This window comes from Canis aureus, chromosome 32 (assembly GCF_053574225.1).
Source record: "Canis aureus isolate CA01 chromosome 32, VMU_Caureus_v.1.0, whole genome shotgun sequence".
Lineage (NCBI taxonomy): Eukaryota > Metazoa > Chordata > Mammalia > Carnivora > Canidae > Canis > Canis aureus.
The window spans coordinates 6,420,529-6,434,563 of NC_135642.1; the positions used below are offsets into that span (position 1 = coordinate 6,420,529).

At 40.3% G+C, this 14,035-nt stretch overlaps 1 protein-coding gene across 2 annotated transcripts in view; it reads right to left on the reverse strand.

The window, feature by feature from the left end:
* Positions 1–14,035, reverse strand: part of LOC144302929 (uncharacterized) — a 107,445-nt gene that overhangs the window by 31,740 nt on the left and 61,670 nt on the right. For both annotated transcript variants that reach the window (XM_077880454.1, XM_077880452.1), the window contains one exon: positions 13,281–13,448. In XM_077880454.1, coding sequence (XP_077736580.1) covers positions 13,368–13,448 — 81 coding nt within the window. In that variant the 3' untranslated portion in view covers positions 13,281–13,367. The remainder of the gene's footprint in view (positions 1–13,280; positions 13,449–14,035) is intronic.

The window sequence follows — 14,035 nt, forward strand, 5'->3', positions numbered from 1 at the left end:
GAGATCCCCTTCCTCAGCCTGGAGACTGGAGCCTTTTCTTACTTGTCTATGGAGTCACCACATCCAGGCGGTTCTGATGCTTTCCTTTGGTTAGAGAAACAGGCAGGACATGATAGCAATTTTATGGCGTGGGATCTTAGATAAATGATCAGTTAGTGACTGGTGATATAGAAACCATGATGTAGCAACACCTGGGTGGCTCAGTGGTTGAGTGTCTGACTTCAGCTCAGGGCGTGATCCTGGAGTTTGGGGATCCCTGTGAGGAGCCTGTTTCTCCCCCTGCTTCCTCTCTCTCTATGTGTCTCTTATGAGTAAATAAATAAAATCTAAAAAAAAAAAACAAAACCCATGATATATGACTGATACACATGCTCTATTCAAGTAGAGTTTTTAAGTCCAGATTAGAGTATGGTTACAAGTGCTGAGTCAAAGCTTACCTTACAGACTGTGAGACCTGGAGAAAAAATTCTTATACTCTATTAGTCCCAATTTCCCTATCTGTATAATGAGAATAATAGTAATATGACCTGAAATGATGGCGGTGAAAATTAAATGATGTAAGTAAGGTACAGCAAGTTCTTAGCATCAGTGCCTGGCACAGCGAAAGACTGGAAAAAATGTTAAGTACTACTATTGTCATCTAATATTTCTTTGTGTTAGGCAGAGTAGCAGGGCTGGGAAATGGACTTTCTGTTTTTACTTGGTAGTTAATATTTAATATGCTAAGCGCTAAGGAGGCCTATTGTTTCCCACAGTCCTTGCTGAGAATGGGAAAGGAAAAAAACAGATCTTGTCTTGCTTCTTTGTCATTCTCAGCAAAAGCCCAAAGGTGGAGGAAAAGGAGGAAGGGGAGGACAACCACTCGTTTACTAAAGAAAATGGGCTTCCACTTGGAGCTGCTGTGTGTGAGTTTGCAACAATCCCCTTCACGCCAGCCAGTCCTATCTGTGTTTGAGCAGGGCTTCTCTTGCTGGAGCAAGAAGTTAGTGTATAGAAGTTCATGAGGTTGAGCGGGCAGCATGTCTGCTTGCCGCGGGTCCTTAGGCTGCTGACTAAGTCTTGGGGTAGAGTTGGTTTTCGGGGCTGAGCCAGGAAAACATAGCCCTTAATGCGTACATATTTGCAGTGTGACACATGGCTCGGAAGCCCATCACATGGATTGGAGCAGCCGCCTGATTTGCTTCCCAGGAAAGATTGTCTTCATAAGATATTATTAGGAATGAATGCTGTGAGCGATGTGCACTGAGTGAGGACAGAAGCCACCTCACTTTAAAGGCTCCCCCATCTCAGGCCCCCGCAAGGGGGGCTGTGTCAGCCGCAGGCCCCAAAAAGATCTTTCAGCAGGAAGAGGACTGTGACTTGTCCAGTGGCTGCATCTGAGAATCAAGGGGCTTATTTCGGGCAGTGATAGGCTGTTTGTCTGAAGAAGGCCCGGGGACTGCTTTCATGTGCCGCAGAGGAATAGAGAGCAGTATGAATTTAGACTGAATGGCTGGCTCTGGCATGTGCTTGAATTAAAACCAAGGTAAACAAGAAAACACCTGCCACTTCACCAGTGATGTGCTTGGCACCACAAGAGCTGAACTAATGCAGTCAGTTGAGACAAGAGGGTGCTGAAAATGACATGGACCGATCCACTTATTCTAGAAGATGGTGCCAAAAAAGTAGAAAAGTTGAAAGTGGCAATGCCATGTAAGGTCTGCAAGAATTAAAAAAAAAAAAATGCAGATGATTTCACCAGGAGAGTGAAAGGCCAAGGAAAGAGTAAAACAGAACTTTTTTGTTTAACAGGGTATGTCTGTTACTAGCAGCCAGAGGAGGAGGAAATGGATTTCTGCTTGCCTGTTAGGAATTTGGGTAACACCATGACAACGCTTGCTGTAATAATCGTGGGAGGAAAACAGGGAAGCTAGTGGAACTCATGCCTCAGCGAATCTTTGTTTTGTTTTGTTTTTTAAGTAAGATCTGTACCCAACATGGGGCTTAACTCACAACCCTGAGATCAAGAGTCGCATGCTTTACTACTGACCGAACCAGCCAGGCGTGCATCTCAGTAAGTCTTTATTTATTTATTTGTTTTCCTCAGTAAGTCTTTAAAAGATGAGTGGCCCTTGTGTATTAGGAGTGGCACTGGGCCACCTTTCAATTTCAAGCTAGAGTGCCAAATACTGTAGTGCGTCATTTTCTCCATAATCTTTTGGCCTAAAGAAACATTCCATTATTACCTCAAAGAGCGGTGAGGCAAGAGCAGAGATTAAGAATAACCAAGGCGAGAAATAATAACATCAAGTTACAAATGAAAGTTTGTAACTTTATTTGTAAAGTTCATTATGAACTTTACAAGTTCATTCATTATGAATGAAATAGGATTTTTAGAAAGAAGGAATCATGAACAGGAAAAAGTAGTAGATTGTGGGCACGCTTGTTTTAATTTTCTAAGTATATGTTCTTTTTCTAAGTATATGCTCTCAACAGTTTGGAACTCACTCCAGATTCTAATTCACACCTCTACACAATTAGGTTAGGGCGTCCTCTGGTGGCACAGAGCTAAACTAGCTTTTCATACAGCACATGTCTCCTCCATTACCTCTTGAATGGGGTTTAGTGCTCTGGTATTCAGCACTTTCACATAGAGAGCAAGCACAAACTCACAACTTTTACAGAACAAAAAACCCCACAAACACCTAATTATAGTTCCTGTTTAATTTCTTATGAAGAGTTCAGAAAGCAATTTGGGACCTTGAAGAACTTAAGGACTATTTGTTGCTCTATTGTATCAAAAGAGGTGTCTTTAGTAGGGATGCTGGGTTACTGAGCTTAATCAAATATCTGCTAAATAAGCTTTCCCTGTTGATGGCAAATAACACATTCTGATTTATAAAGATACATTCTCAGCCATGACAACCTTCATAAACCTACTCAAACTGAAAAAGGGAAAAAAAGGGCCAACAACCATTGAAAATATCTGAAAGATAAGAAAAAAATTAATAACTGAATTTCAATAATTGTCCAAGCAACAAGATTAATCATCAAACATGATTCTAATCTTGATACTATCATTATCTAGCTGTGTGTTTTTAGATTTCCTCCAGTAGTCTTTTTTTTTTTTAATTTTATTTTTTTATTCATGAGAGACACAGAGACAGAGAGATGCAGAGACACAGGCAGAGGAAGAACCAAGCCCCATGCAGAGAGCCCGAGGTGGGATTCGATCCCAGGTCTCCAGGATCACACCCCAGGCTGCAGGCAGCGCTAAACCACTGCGCCACCGGGGCTGCCCTCCTCCAGTAGTCTTAAAAACAAATTTCCTATTATTTTTCTTAAACTACTTCCAATATCACCTGCAACCCAAATATTAACCAAATTAATATTAACTCAATATTAATTCTCTCCAGCACAGACCCAATAATATATACATATACATTATAAAGACAATTATAAAAATAGTGCATGCACAAGGAGATTTTCCTCTGGTTGTATAGAAGACACTGGAAAATATGGCAGAAGTAAGCATTGAAGTTGACATGTTATGGGCATAGTGATGAGGAGAAAGCCTGACAGTTAATCTTCAAGCTCAAATATTGGAGGAAGAGGCTGTGATGAATCCAGCTTCGGTCAGGACTCACACAGGACAGGTCTATATAATTGGAGCTGTGAATAGGGTGAATAGGATGGGGGAGGGGCAAATAACTCAACAGATGTCCATGGCAGCCACAAATTCATATCAATCTTAAAAAATCGAACGATCTCTTGCTTTTACCCTTAGTAAGTATATGTTTATGCTGCTTCTATTGTCATTGATAATTAATGAAGTATGTATTTTTCATTTATCTCATTGAATTTAGGTAATATAACCAAAGCTATATTATTCAGTTAATATATTCTGACCCATGCCACAAAAAAGGTTTAATGGCCCTATAAAGATTTCTTAAAAAGTATATAGCATAGTGAAAAAAATTAATCTCTATGACAAAAATGCATCTGAACCTTAAATGTCTACTATAAACCTCTAGAATTTGGAGGAAAAAGTCAAATTTTAATAAGATTTGAGACAGGCACAAAGATTATTGATGGAGTACTCTTACTGTGTTTTTGCCTAACATTTTTGTGTTTCCAGTGTCTTAAAATTCATACGTTAGCTATTTCCTCTAGCAGTGAAAACTGGTAGGATTGTTAATGTCCATTTTATTAATTAGGTGGGAAAAAAAATCAAAGGATTTCTCAAGATTACAGAAAAAGTCCTTAAAGAGTCATCATGGTTTTTGATTAATTCATCCATCCATCCATCTATCGATTCATTTATTCATCAGATATTTATTGAGCAAATCTGTACATTATGTATGTACTACATAAGGGTAGCAAAGGTGAATAAGATATATAATAGAGGCAGCCCAGGTGGCTTAGCGGTTTGCCTCCGCCTTCAGCCCAGGGTGTGATCCTGGAGGCCCCGGGATAGAGTCCCAAGTCTGGCTCCCTGCATGGAGCCTGCTTCTCCCTCTGCCTGTGTCTCTCATGAATAAATAAATAAAATCTTTAAAAAAAAAAGATATATAATATCCTTGTATGCAAGTAGTTTGCAATATAGTAGGGCCAATCAGACAACTACATTTATAAATATAGAAAATAGGCTGAAATAGGTGCTTTGGGAATTCATGGGATTAGAATTTCAGAAAGTAAAGAGATCTTGAAAATTATGCAGCCCAACTTCTCTCATAGTATATAAATACTCAATAGAATATTTAGTTTTCTCTTAATACTTAGTATATATATTATACTGTATTTACTTTGGTATATATATACTATAATATATAAAGAATATTAAGATCCTTACAATGTGTATTTACATTATATATATAGAAAGAAACCTAGGGGAAGATGTTTGTAATATATTACAAACATCTTCCCCTAGGTTGTCGGTTTTTCTAGAGAGGGACTGAAAATCTCTGCATTCTGGTTTGCCCTCTTTGGATTGTATTTGTATTGTTCTTATATGAAATGCCCAAACTGGATCTCAGGAGTGGAAGAAGGCCACTTTATCTCATGATATTTGTTATACTTCTAATGAATTATACAAAAGTATGTGCTTTTATGGCATCTATGGCACACTGAAGGCTTGCATTATACTTGAAGTCAACTGAAGCTCTAGATCTTGCTGCTCTGGCCATCATCCTAGCCAGGGGAAGTACGGTCTGTGGTGGTGGGAAGAGAGGGAGATGGGAGGGCTAGTTAGGGAAATATTTCTTGCACTTGCAGAGTCTTTAGAGGGAATCTGGGCATGTGAACAGAGGAGTAAACAGGGTTGGCTCCTGTTCTGGGTTTGAGGAGAAAATCAAAAAGAGATTCCTGGATGAGGGCAGGCCAGAACACAAGGGGAATTTAGAAATTTAACATCTAAGAAGGAAGTTAAGAAAAAAATCAACATCCATAGTGAAATGGCTTCAATAAGGAACAGAGGATAAAAAAAGCAGATTTCAGAGGTGGAATCCAGAAAGATAACTCAAAGCAATTTTAGTTCTTCCAGGGGTGAGCCCCCAAAAGAAAAGGAAATTGTTAAAAGGACAAAGTCTTTTCTAGCATCTTCATTTACTCAACATTCATGATGCATCATGCTAGCTACAAAAGATGAAGAAGACCTATGTCTATATCTCAGAGTTCTCACAGCCTTCTTTGGGAGATAGATATAGGCCATATACCTCCTACATAATGTGGTTAGTATGATGATGGAGACTACATAAGGCCACTGAAGAGGAGCAAGAGCTCTGGGAGAGGCACTTGCCTCATAGGATGCAGAGGAGTTGAGCAGATGGAAGGAATGGGGAAGGACTTTCTAAGATGCAAGAGAAAAGTCAAGTGAAGGCACAGAGGATGAGAAGAAGCTCATATAAAAAGGAGCTACTTGTAGTTCTGTGCTGCTGACAGTCAAATATAGATCACTGTAAGTCAGATTTTTCCTTTCCTGTACTTCAGAAATTATGGTTAGTACCTAAATTAAGGTCTTTACATTTATCAATTTTTAATATTTTTATTATTTGTTTTGCCCCCCCTTTTTTTTTAAAGATTTTATTTATTTATTCGTGAGAGACACAGAGAGAAAGAGAGGCAGAGACACAAAGCAGAGGGAGAAGCAGGCTCCATGCAGGGAGCCCGACGGGGGACTCGATCCCGGGTCTCCAGGATCATACTCTGGGCTGAAGGCGGTGCTAATCTGCTGAGCCACCTGCTGCCCTGTTTTGCCCTCTTAATCTTAGAATATTTTTAAAGTATCAAAGGTTTGTATTCAGTGTTTCCCCAGGCTACAGATCATTGGAAAATTTGATGAACATTCTTTCTCTCCCTTCTTCCTAGTCCTTGATTGAGAAAAAATAAAAGGTTGGGTAGTGTAACACCAAGTCCAAAGCCCTTCAGTATTCTCTTGAGGTCTCTTGCCAAATTGACATTGATCCAGCAATCAAAAGCCCACACATATGGTTGTTTAATTAGCTAACACTCTACAGTAATGAGAGCTAGGATGACTATTTATAGGCGGGAATGGCAGGTTAGGATAACTTGGAAAGGATCCAGATATAAAAGCACACCCACCACAGGGAAGACTTGGCATCAGAAATCAAATCCACATGTCAATGCTGGTGGGGACCCAGTCCAACAGGTAGCAGCCAGTATCTGGAAATTATGGCAACAGATAATAAACAAGTAATCAAGTGGGAATGGCAGAAAATGAGAATTACATAATGTAATGGTCTTATTCCAAAAGATGAGTGGGGCAGAGCAATAGGACAGATATTTGGAAATCTAGGGGGACATTTATCAGCAGGAAAATAATCTATGATCCGGTGAAACGCCACCTGCTAGTGCTCATGAGCAGGACTTGAATTCCCAGGGAAAGATACAGTAAGATCAATACATGGTCCCAGGGTTAAATAAAGGAACAAGAATGTAATACAAGAGCATAGAAAAGAACATAGAAAGCCAGTAAGAGCATAGAAAGCCAGTAAGAACTGGACCTAGTAACCAGAATATGGATGCTTCATGGGGACTTGGTTTCAGAAGGAAGAAAGCAGACTAGAAATGTAGCAGATACAGAGCTGGACAGGCCACAAGTATGATTCAGACTAGATCCCCTGATAGCCTCTGAGTAAAGCTGAACCTGCTGTTGGGGGATCAATGGCCCAATATTTAGGGAGAGGAGAGCTCCAGAGACCAGGAATCTGCATGTCGATAGTAATAAGCAGCTCATATTTCTACACCTAGTTCACACTATAAAATTTGGTCACATGCCTTGCTCAGTTGGGAATGCCTCTATTTTTCCCTCGAGTCTTCAGTCTTACAACCTTATCACAAAAAGGAATGAGATTATGCTGATATAGCTGGCCCTCATTGTGGGAAGCTGACTTCCAGTGACTGCTGCTTCCTTTCCATTTTTTTTCATCTAAGTGCTCATAGACTTGTGTTTCGTAATCCATCCTAATTTTGCTGAGGATAACATAAAACTCCAAACAGAGCCAAATGGAGTCCAATAAAGGGAGAGAGTGGCTCCATGACTGGGGAGAAAATATAGACAGTTTCAGGTGACATATGCATTCATTCTTGAAAAAAATGAAGAGTACGTTATCAGCTGGCGGGATAGGGATGGAGAGAATGATCCAGTATGAAGGAACATTTTAAGAACAGTGGGAGATGATGTTGGACTATGTAGCCCAGTCTGGCTGGGGTATAAAAAGATAGATTGGAGAGAGAAAGAGTCAGATCTTTGAAGCCAAATACTATGAAATTGCTGGGGATGTAATGGGTAGTAACTAAAGGTATTTTCCTGACTACAGTGGAGCTCTAAAAAGAGTGATTTTTTTTTTTTAAGAGTGATGTTAATAGTGAGAAAGCATCAAACTTCTAGTGAGGGGTACTCTATAAAATAACTTGGCCTGTATGCTTTAAAGTATTACTGCCATGAAAGATCAACAGAGAAATTATTCCAAAGCAAACTAAATAAACATGACAACGGACTGCAACAGGTGATTTGGGGTTTTGTTTTTTGTTTTTGGCTCTAGGGGCATATTAGGATTATTAGCAAAAATCTGAATAAGATCCGTACATTAGAAGATAATATTGTGTCACTGTAATTCCAGTTTTTTTTAAAAGATTTTATTTATTTATTCATGAGAGACACACAGAGAGAGAGAGAGAGAGAGAGAGAGAGAGGCAGAGACACAGGCAGAGGGAGAGGCAGGCTCCATGCAGGGAGCCTGACGAGCGACTCGATCCTGGGTCTCCAGGATCACACCCTGGGCTGAAGGCGGTGCTAAACCGCTGAACCACCCGGGCTGCCCTGTAATTCCAGTTTTTGATAATTAATTGTATCATGATTATGTTTGAGAATGTTCTTCTTCTGGGAAAATGAACACTGAAGCATCTAGAAGTAAAAGGAAATATATCTGAACTGTCAAATGCTTCAGAGATATAGATATATACACGCATACATGTCCGTGTACATAATGTATATACCACTGCATATACATATAGTGTGCAGGTATGTATGTATGTTCCAACCTATTAATATAGAGAGAATGAAACAGAAAATGTGATTAGATGTTAGTATTTGGGGAATCCAGGGGAAAGTTATTCTGAAATTTATTGTACTTTTCCTGCAACTTTTCTATAGATCTAAAATTATGTCAAAATAAAAGTTAAAAGAAAAAATAAAACTCATAACGTAGTGATGGAGTATATATAGTGTTATAATTGCTTAGGAGACTCTCAAGGGTCTAGTGCAATTATACAGGTAAGAGGTGATAAATGCCAGGTGAGGACACGAATAGACAGGAGAAGGAAGCGAGAGGCATTCTAAGGTAAAGGTTCCTATATTTGACAACTCAGTAGGTATGATATAGGAGCTCAGACTATTTGGAGTTTTCAAGTCAAAGTGCCAAAGAGAATGGGATCATGTTCACAGCTGGAAATGTTTGCTTAATGATCATGGTAGAGAATTACCTATGAGATTTCAAAAGAAAGACTATAATTTCGGGAAGAAAGCATACATGGAGAAGCATGGACTGAGACTTGAATTGTTGAACACATAATGGGTCAGGTGAACATTTTTTGTTGTCATCGAAGTACCTAATTAAGTTTAATTGTGGCCCAGCTGGTAAATTTTTATTTGTGCAACCAGCCAGAAAAGAATTGCATTGGTCCCCAACGAAGACAAGAGAATGCTGAATGATAAAAGGTAAAAAGCAAGCAAAGCTAAAAATCTCACCATAGTGGTGAGACTGGCTTTTGGAAGAGTGCATGCTCCAGGCTGGGCTGCCTTACCCACTCTGACTCCCGGGCTTCTCGTTAAGCCTGGAGTCCTGTTCAGCTCTGTGTCATTATCCAGCCACACATGTGACCAGAGCTTCCTGGTGCCCTCTTGTCCATATTTTCATATCCTGAAATTTTAAGCATTCATCCCCTTTGCTTTTCCCAAGAAGTTTCTTCTCTTATCAACTATTATGGTAGAAAGTATTATTTGTTTATAATTCGTCCTTTCCACACTTGTTTACCAAGTGGACTTCCCCGCTCACTGACTCTGGACGGGGCCATGCAGAGGAAAAGGCATGTGTAGTTCTAAGCAGAGGCATCGCACATGTCTATTTCTCTTCTTGTCCTCTTGTCCTCTTGCCCTCTGCCAGAACCACATGTCTTAGATAATGGCTGCTCTTTCAGCTTGTTCCATGTGGACACAAACCCTGGACCTGAGTCTAGACAAACCCAACCAAGCCCAGCCAAACCAAGCAGAGCCACAGTTGGCCCAAGAGACATGATAGAGAAATAGAGCTTTATTGTTATAATGACTGTGTTTTGAGGTTGTTTGTTACACAGCATAACCACAACAAAAAGAGACAAATCACCAAGCTCTTGTCTGTTTGGTTTGCAGCTTTTCACTCACCTGTTGTGTCTTATGAAACCTCCTTCTGAACTGAACTCTGGCTTTTCTGGTCTCTCTGGCCTACCCCTATAAACTACCTTTCCTCCATGGATCATATGGATCCTGGGCACCCTACCTATAACTCTGACCCATAGTAGCTATACCCTGGTATTTGCATCCATACTGGTGTTTATAGGTCCACAGAGTAAGAAACAGACACAAGGTGGGCTGTATTCAGAACACAAAGTTTCTTACTATGTAAAACCCAGTTATTTATAAAGCTGTCTTCTTTATAACACAACTGAAAAGGAATGAAATATGATGTGGAATAGTGAAAATCATAAATGTTCCCATAGTTCATGCCCAAGAGTAGAAATCCATTATTCAGGAGACAGTTCCTCATTCAAAAACTGTATGCTTTTATATTGCATGTGCTTTCAATAAATATGGATATATAGTTTGCAAGAACACGCCTGATTGGAGGGAGGCAAAAGGGAGTGCTGAATGCAGACACACCAACAGTGAGAAGGAACAGCTGACATGTTGATGGGAAGAGAGGAGACAAAAGCCTATTAAAGAAGATATAAGAAAAAACAAAAAGCATGGTGGCAGGTATCCCTGTAGGCATGGGACATTTCAGTATTATAGTAGGTCAAAGTAATTGCTGGAATTTTCTTTTAAATCTGCAGTTATCTATCTGAATATAATTGGTTTCTTAAAAATATTTCATTTATTCATGAGAGAGAGTGAGCAAGAGGGAGAGGGAAAGAGAATCTGAAGCTGATTCCATGCTGAGCATAGAGCCTGGTGTGGGGCTCGATCCCATGACTGCAAGATCAAGACCTGAGCCGAGACCAATGCTTAACTAAGACCGGATGCTTAACTGACTGAGCCACCCCAGTGCCTCCTGAATAGGATTGTTTTATGAAAAAAGGTTCCCACAGATAAACAAAGAGGTGCTCAACATCACTAATCACCCAGAAAATGCAGATCAAAACCACAAGATATCACCTTACCCCCATTAGAATGGCTAGTATAAAAAAGATTAGAGATAACAAGTGTTAATGAGTATGAGGAGAAAAGAGAACCCTTGTGCACTATTGGTGAGGATGTAAATTGGTTCAGCCACTATTGAAAATAGTATGGAGGTTCCTTAGAAAATTAAAAATAGAACTACAATGCCACTTCTGGATATTTATATGAATAAAACAATAGCAGTTACTTAAAAATATAGATGCACCCCCATAGTTATTGCAGCATTGTTTACAATAGCCAAGAAAAAGAACAGCCTACGTGTCCATCAAAGCATGAATGGATAAAAATGTGGCATATATATATATATATATATATATATATATATAATGGAATTATTCAGTCATAAAAAAGGAAATATTGCCACTTGTAGCAAAATGGCTGGACCTCAAGAGCATTATGCTAAAAAATAAAAGAAAGGGAAATATCATATGAATTCACTTATATGTGAAATTAAAAGGAAACAAAAACAGAGGCATCTTGCTGGAGCAAGATCTTGGTGGAGCCTGGGACTTTTTTTTTTTAAGATTTTATTTATTTATTTGACAGAAAGAGAGAAAGAGAGAGAAGGAGAGAGCACAGGGGGTGTGACAGGCAGAGAAAGAGGGAAAAGTAGCCTCCCTGCTGAGCAGGGAGCCAGATGCAGGATTCCATCCTAGGACCCTGGGATCACAACCTGAGCCAAAGGCAGACAATTAACTGACTGAGCCACCCAGGTGCCCCAAGCCTGTGACTCTTAATCTTGGGGTTGTGAGTTCAGACCCTACACTGGGTGTAGAGATTACTTAAAATCTTTAAGAAAAAAAAAAAAAAAGAAAGAAAGAAAGAGCAGCACCTGGGTGGCTCATTGGGTTAAGCATCTGACTCTTGATTTCAGCTCAGGTCATGATCTCAGGGTCATGAGATTGAGCCCTGCACTGGGCTCTGGGCTCAACAGGAAGTCTGCTTGAGATTCTTTCCCTCTACCCCATTCCCCCACCCCCTGCTCACACTCCCTCTCTAAAATAAATAAGTAAAATCTTAAAAGAAGAAAAGAGAGGAAGAAAGACAGACAAACACCATAGCTCACAGACACAGAGAAGAGACTGATGCTTGCCTGTGGTGGGTGGTGGGGTGGAAGAGATCGGTGAAGACAGTAAAAGATAGAAACTTCCAATTATAAAATAAGTCATAGAGGTTTAATGCTCAGCATGGTGACTATAGTTAATAATACTATGTTTTATATTTGAAAGTTGCTAAAAAGATCTTAAAAGTAATTAATTAAAAAATTATGCGGTGATGGATGTTAACTAGATGCATTGTGATGATCATTTCATAATATGTACAAATATTGAAACCGTACGTTGTACACCTGAAACTAACTTGTCAAATAGACCTCGATTTAAAAAAGCTCTCAAATTAGTGGTGTCTAATTGTTGACGTACAGCCAAACTTATAAGGAATGTCATCAGCAAAACATATCAAAAGTGAAATTCTGTTCAGTTGAATGCCTGCTACGTGACAAGAACTCCATGTTTCCCATCAGGGTGTAAGAGGGTGGGGACAGCAGTGGGCTGCTGTAAACATCTGCAAACATGAAAGCAGTACTCTGTGGTTTCATTAAGCACAGGAAACTTGGGCTTATTATCAACTTTCTTTCTTTCTTTCTTTCTTTCTTTCTTTCTTTCTTTCTTTCTTTCTTTCTTTCTTCTTTCTCTTTCTTTTTTTTTTTTTAAGATTTATGTATTCATTCATGAGAGACACAGAGATAGAGGCAAAGATACAGGCAGAGAGAGAAGCAGGCTCCCTGCAGGGAGCTGGATGCAGAACTTGCTTCCAGGACCCCGGGGTCACGTCCTGAGTCAAAGGCAGACACTCATCCCCTGAGCCCCCTGGGCGCCCCTTATTATCAACTTTCATGAGTTTGTACATGTAGTGTTTTCCACTGTCCTAGTTCCCCTACACCTCCAACCTATGCTTTCTTCTTTGGCCAACTCCTTCTAGTCCTTCCAATCTCAGCCTAGAAACTGTCCTCTGGGCGGCTCTCCCTCACTGCCTCCTCTTCCCCAGTTTGGTTTTAGCGTCTCCCCCCAAGCCTCGATGCTGTCACAGCAGCCTCCACCCATTTCTGTCATGCAGGGCCTTTATGACGATTTAGACACAGCCATCCTCAATCACTGGCTCGAGCTCCAGGAAGGGAGGTGCTATGTCTGTCTTGTGCACCACTGGTTTCTTTGTGCCTGGCATATGTATTTGTTACATGACCAATGCTCCCATCAGGTAGCTATCTGTAGCAGGGAATCTGCATTATGACCACAATAACCAAATGAAAATATCATGTATTATTCTGACAGGAAGAACAATGAGCTACCTTAAGTCAGATGGTTGGCAGCCCTTAAAGGTGAGGTCAAGGCTTCAGGCCGCAGACTCCATCTTGGGCTCTCCGACAGTGTCTTTCTCACTCATGTTCCCGGTCACAGGAGGGCGATTTGCATATGTGGTGGTACTTCCCATCTAGCTGGTGGATGGCAGGACAGGCCTGGGGGAGAAAGAGGGATGAAGACAGTGCATGCAGCCTGGCAAAAAGGGGCCTGTATGCACACAGGAGTCACAGCGACCCCCAGAGGGACTAGGAAACAAAACTGGGCCAAAAGCCTCCTACAAAGAAAAGCTTGTGAAGAGGGATCCTCTTTCAGATCCCCAATCACAGGACATTTTTTTGGGCAAACAAAATGGCCTACAACCATTGCTGACTGCAGGTAAGTGGTTCCAATTTTGTATAAAATGTCAGAAAATTTGAGAAGCTGAGAGGTGTTGGGCCTAACAGTCTGTTAGAATGGAAACTAGAAGCCTACGAGTCTAGGCTCTAGTCTGTTTTTTTTTTTCACTAATTGCTGTGTGTACTTAACCCACATCGTAGAATCTGCCCAGGGTCACATGTCCTCATCTGTAAGCAAGTGAGGTGACCAAGAGGGTCTCCGATAGTCCCTTCAGTGCTCCCTGCAGTTCTCCCCCAACATAATGTGTTCATCTGAGAGTTATTGAGGTAAAAAAAGTACATGTTTAGAGAAATTCTTAATGAAATGGGAAAAGCTCATGATATACTTTTAAGTGAAAAACAATTTA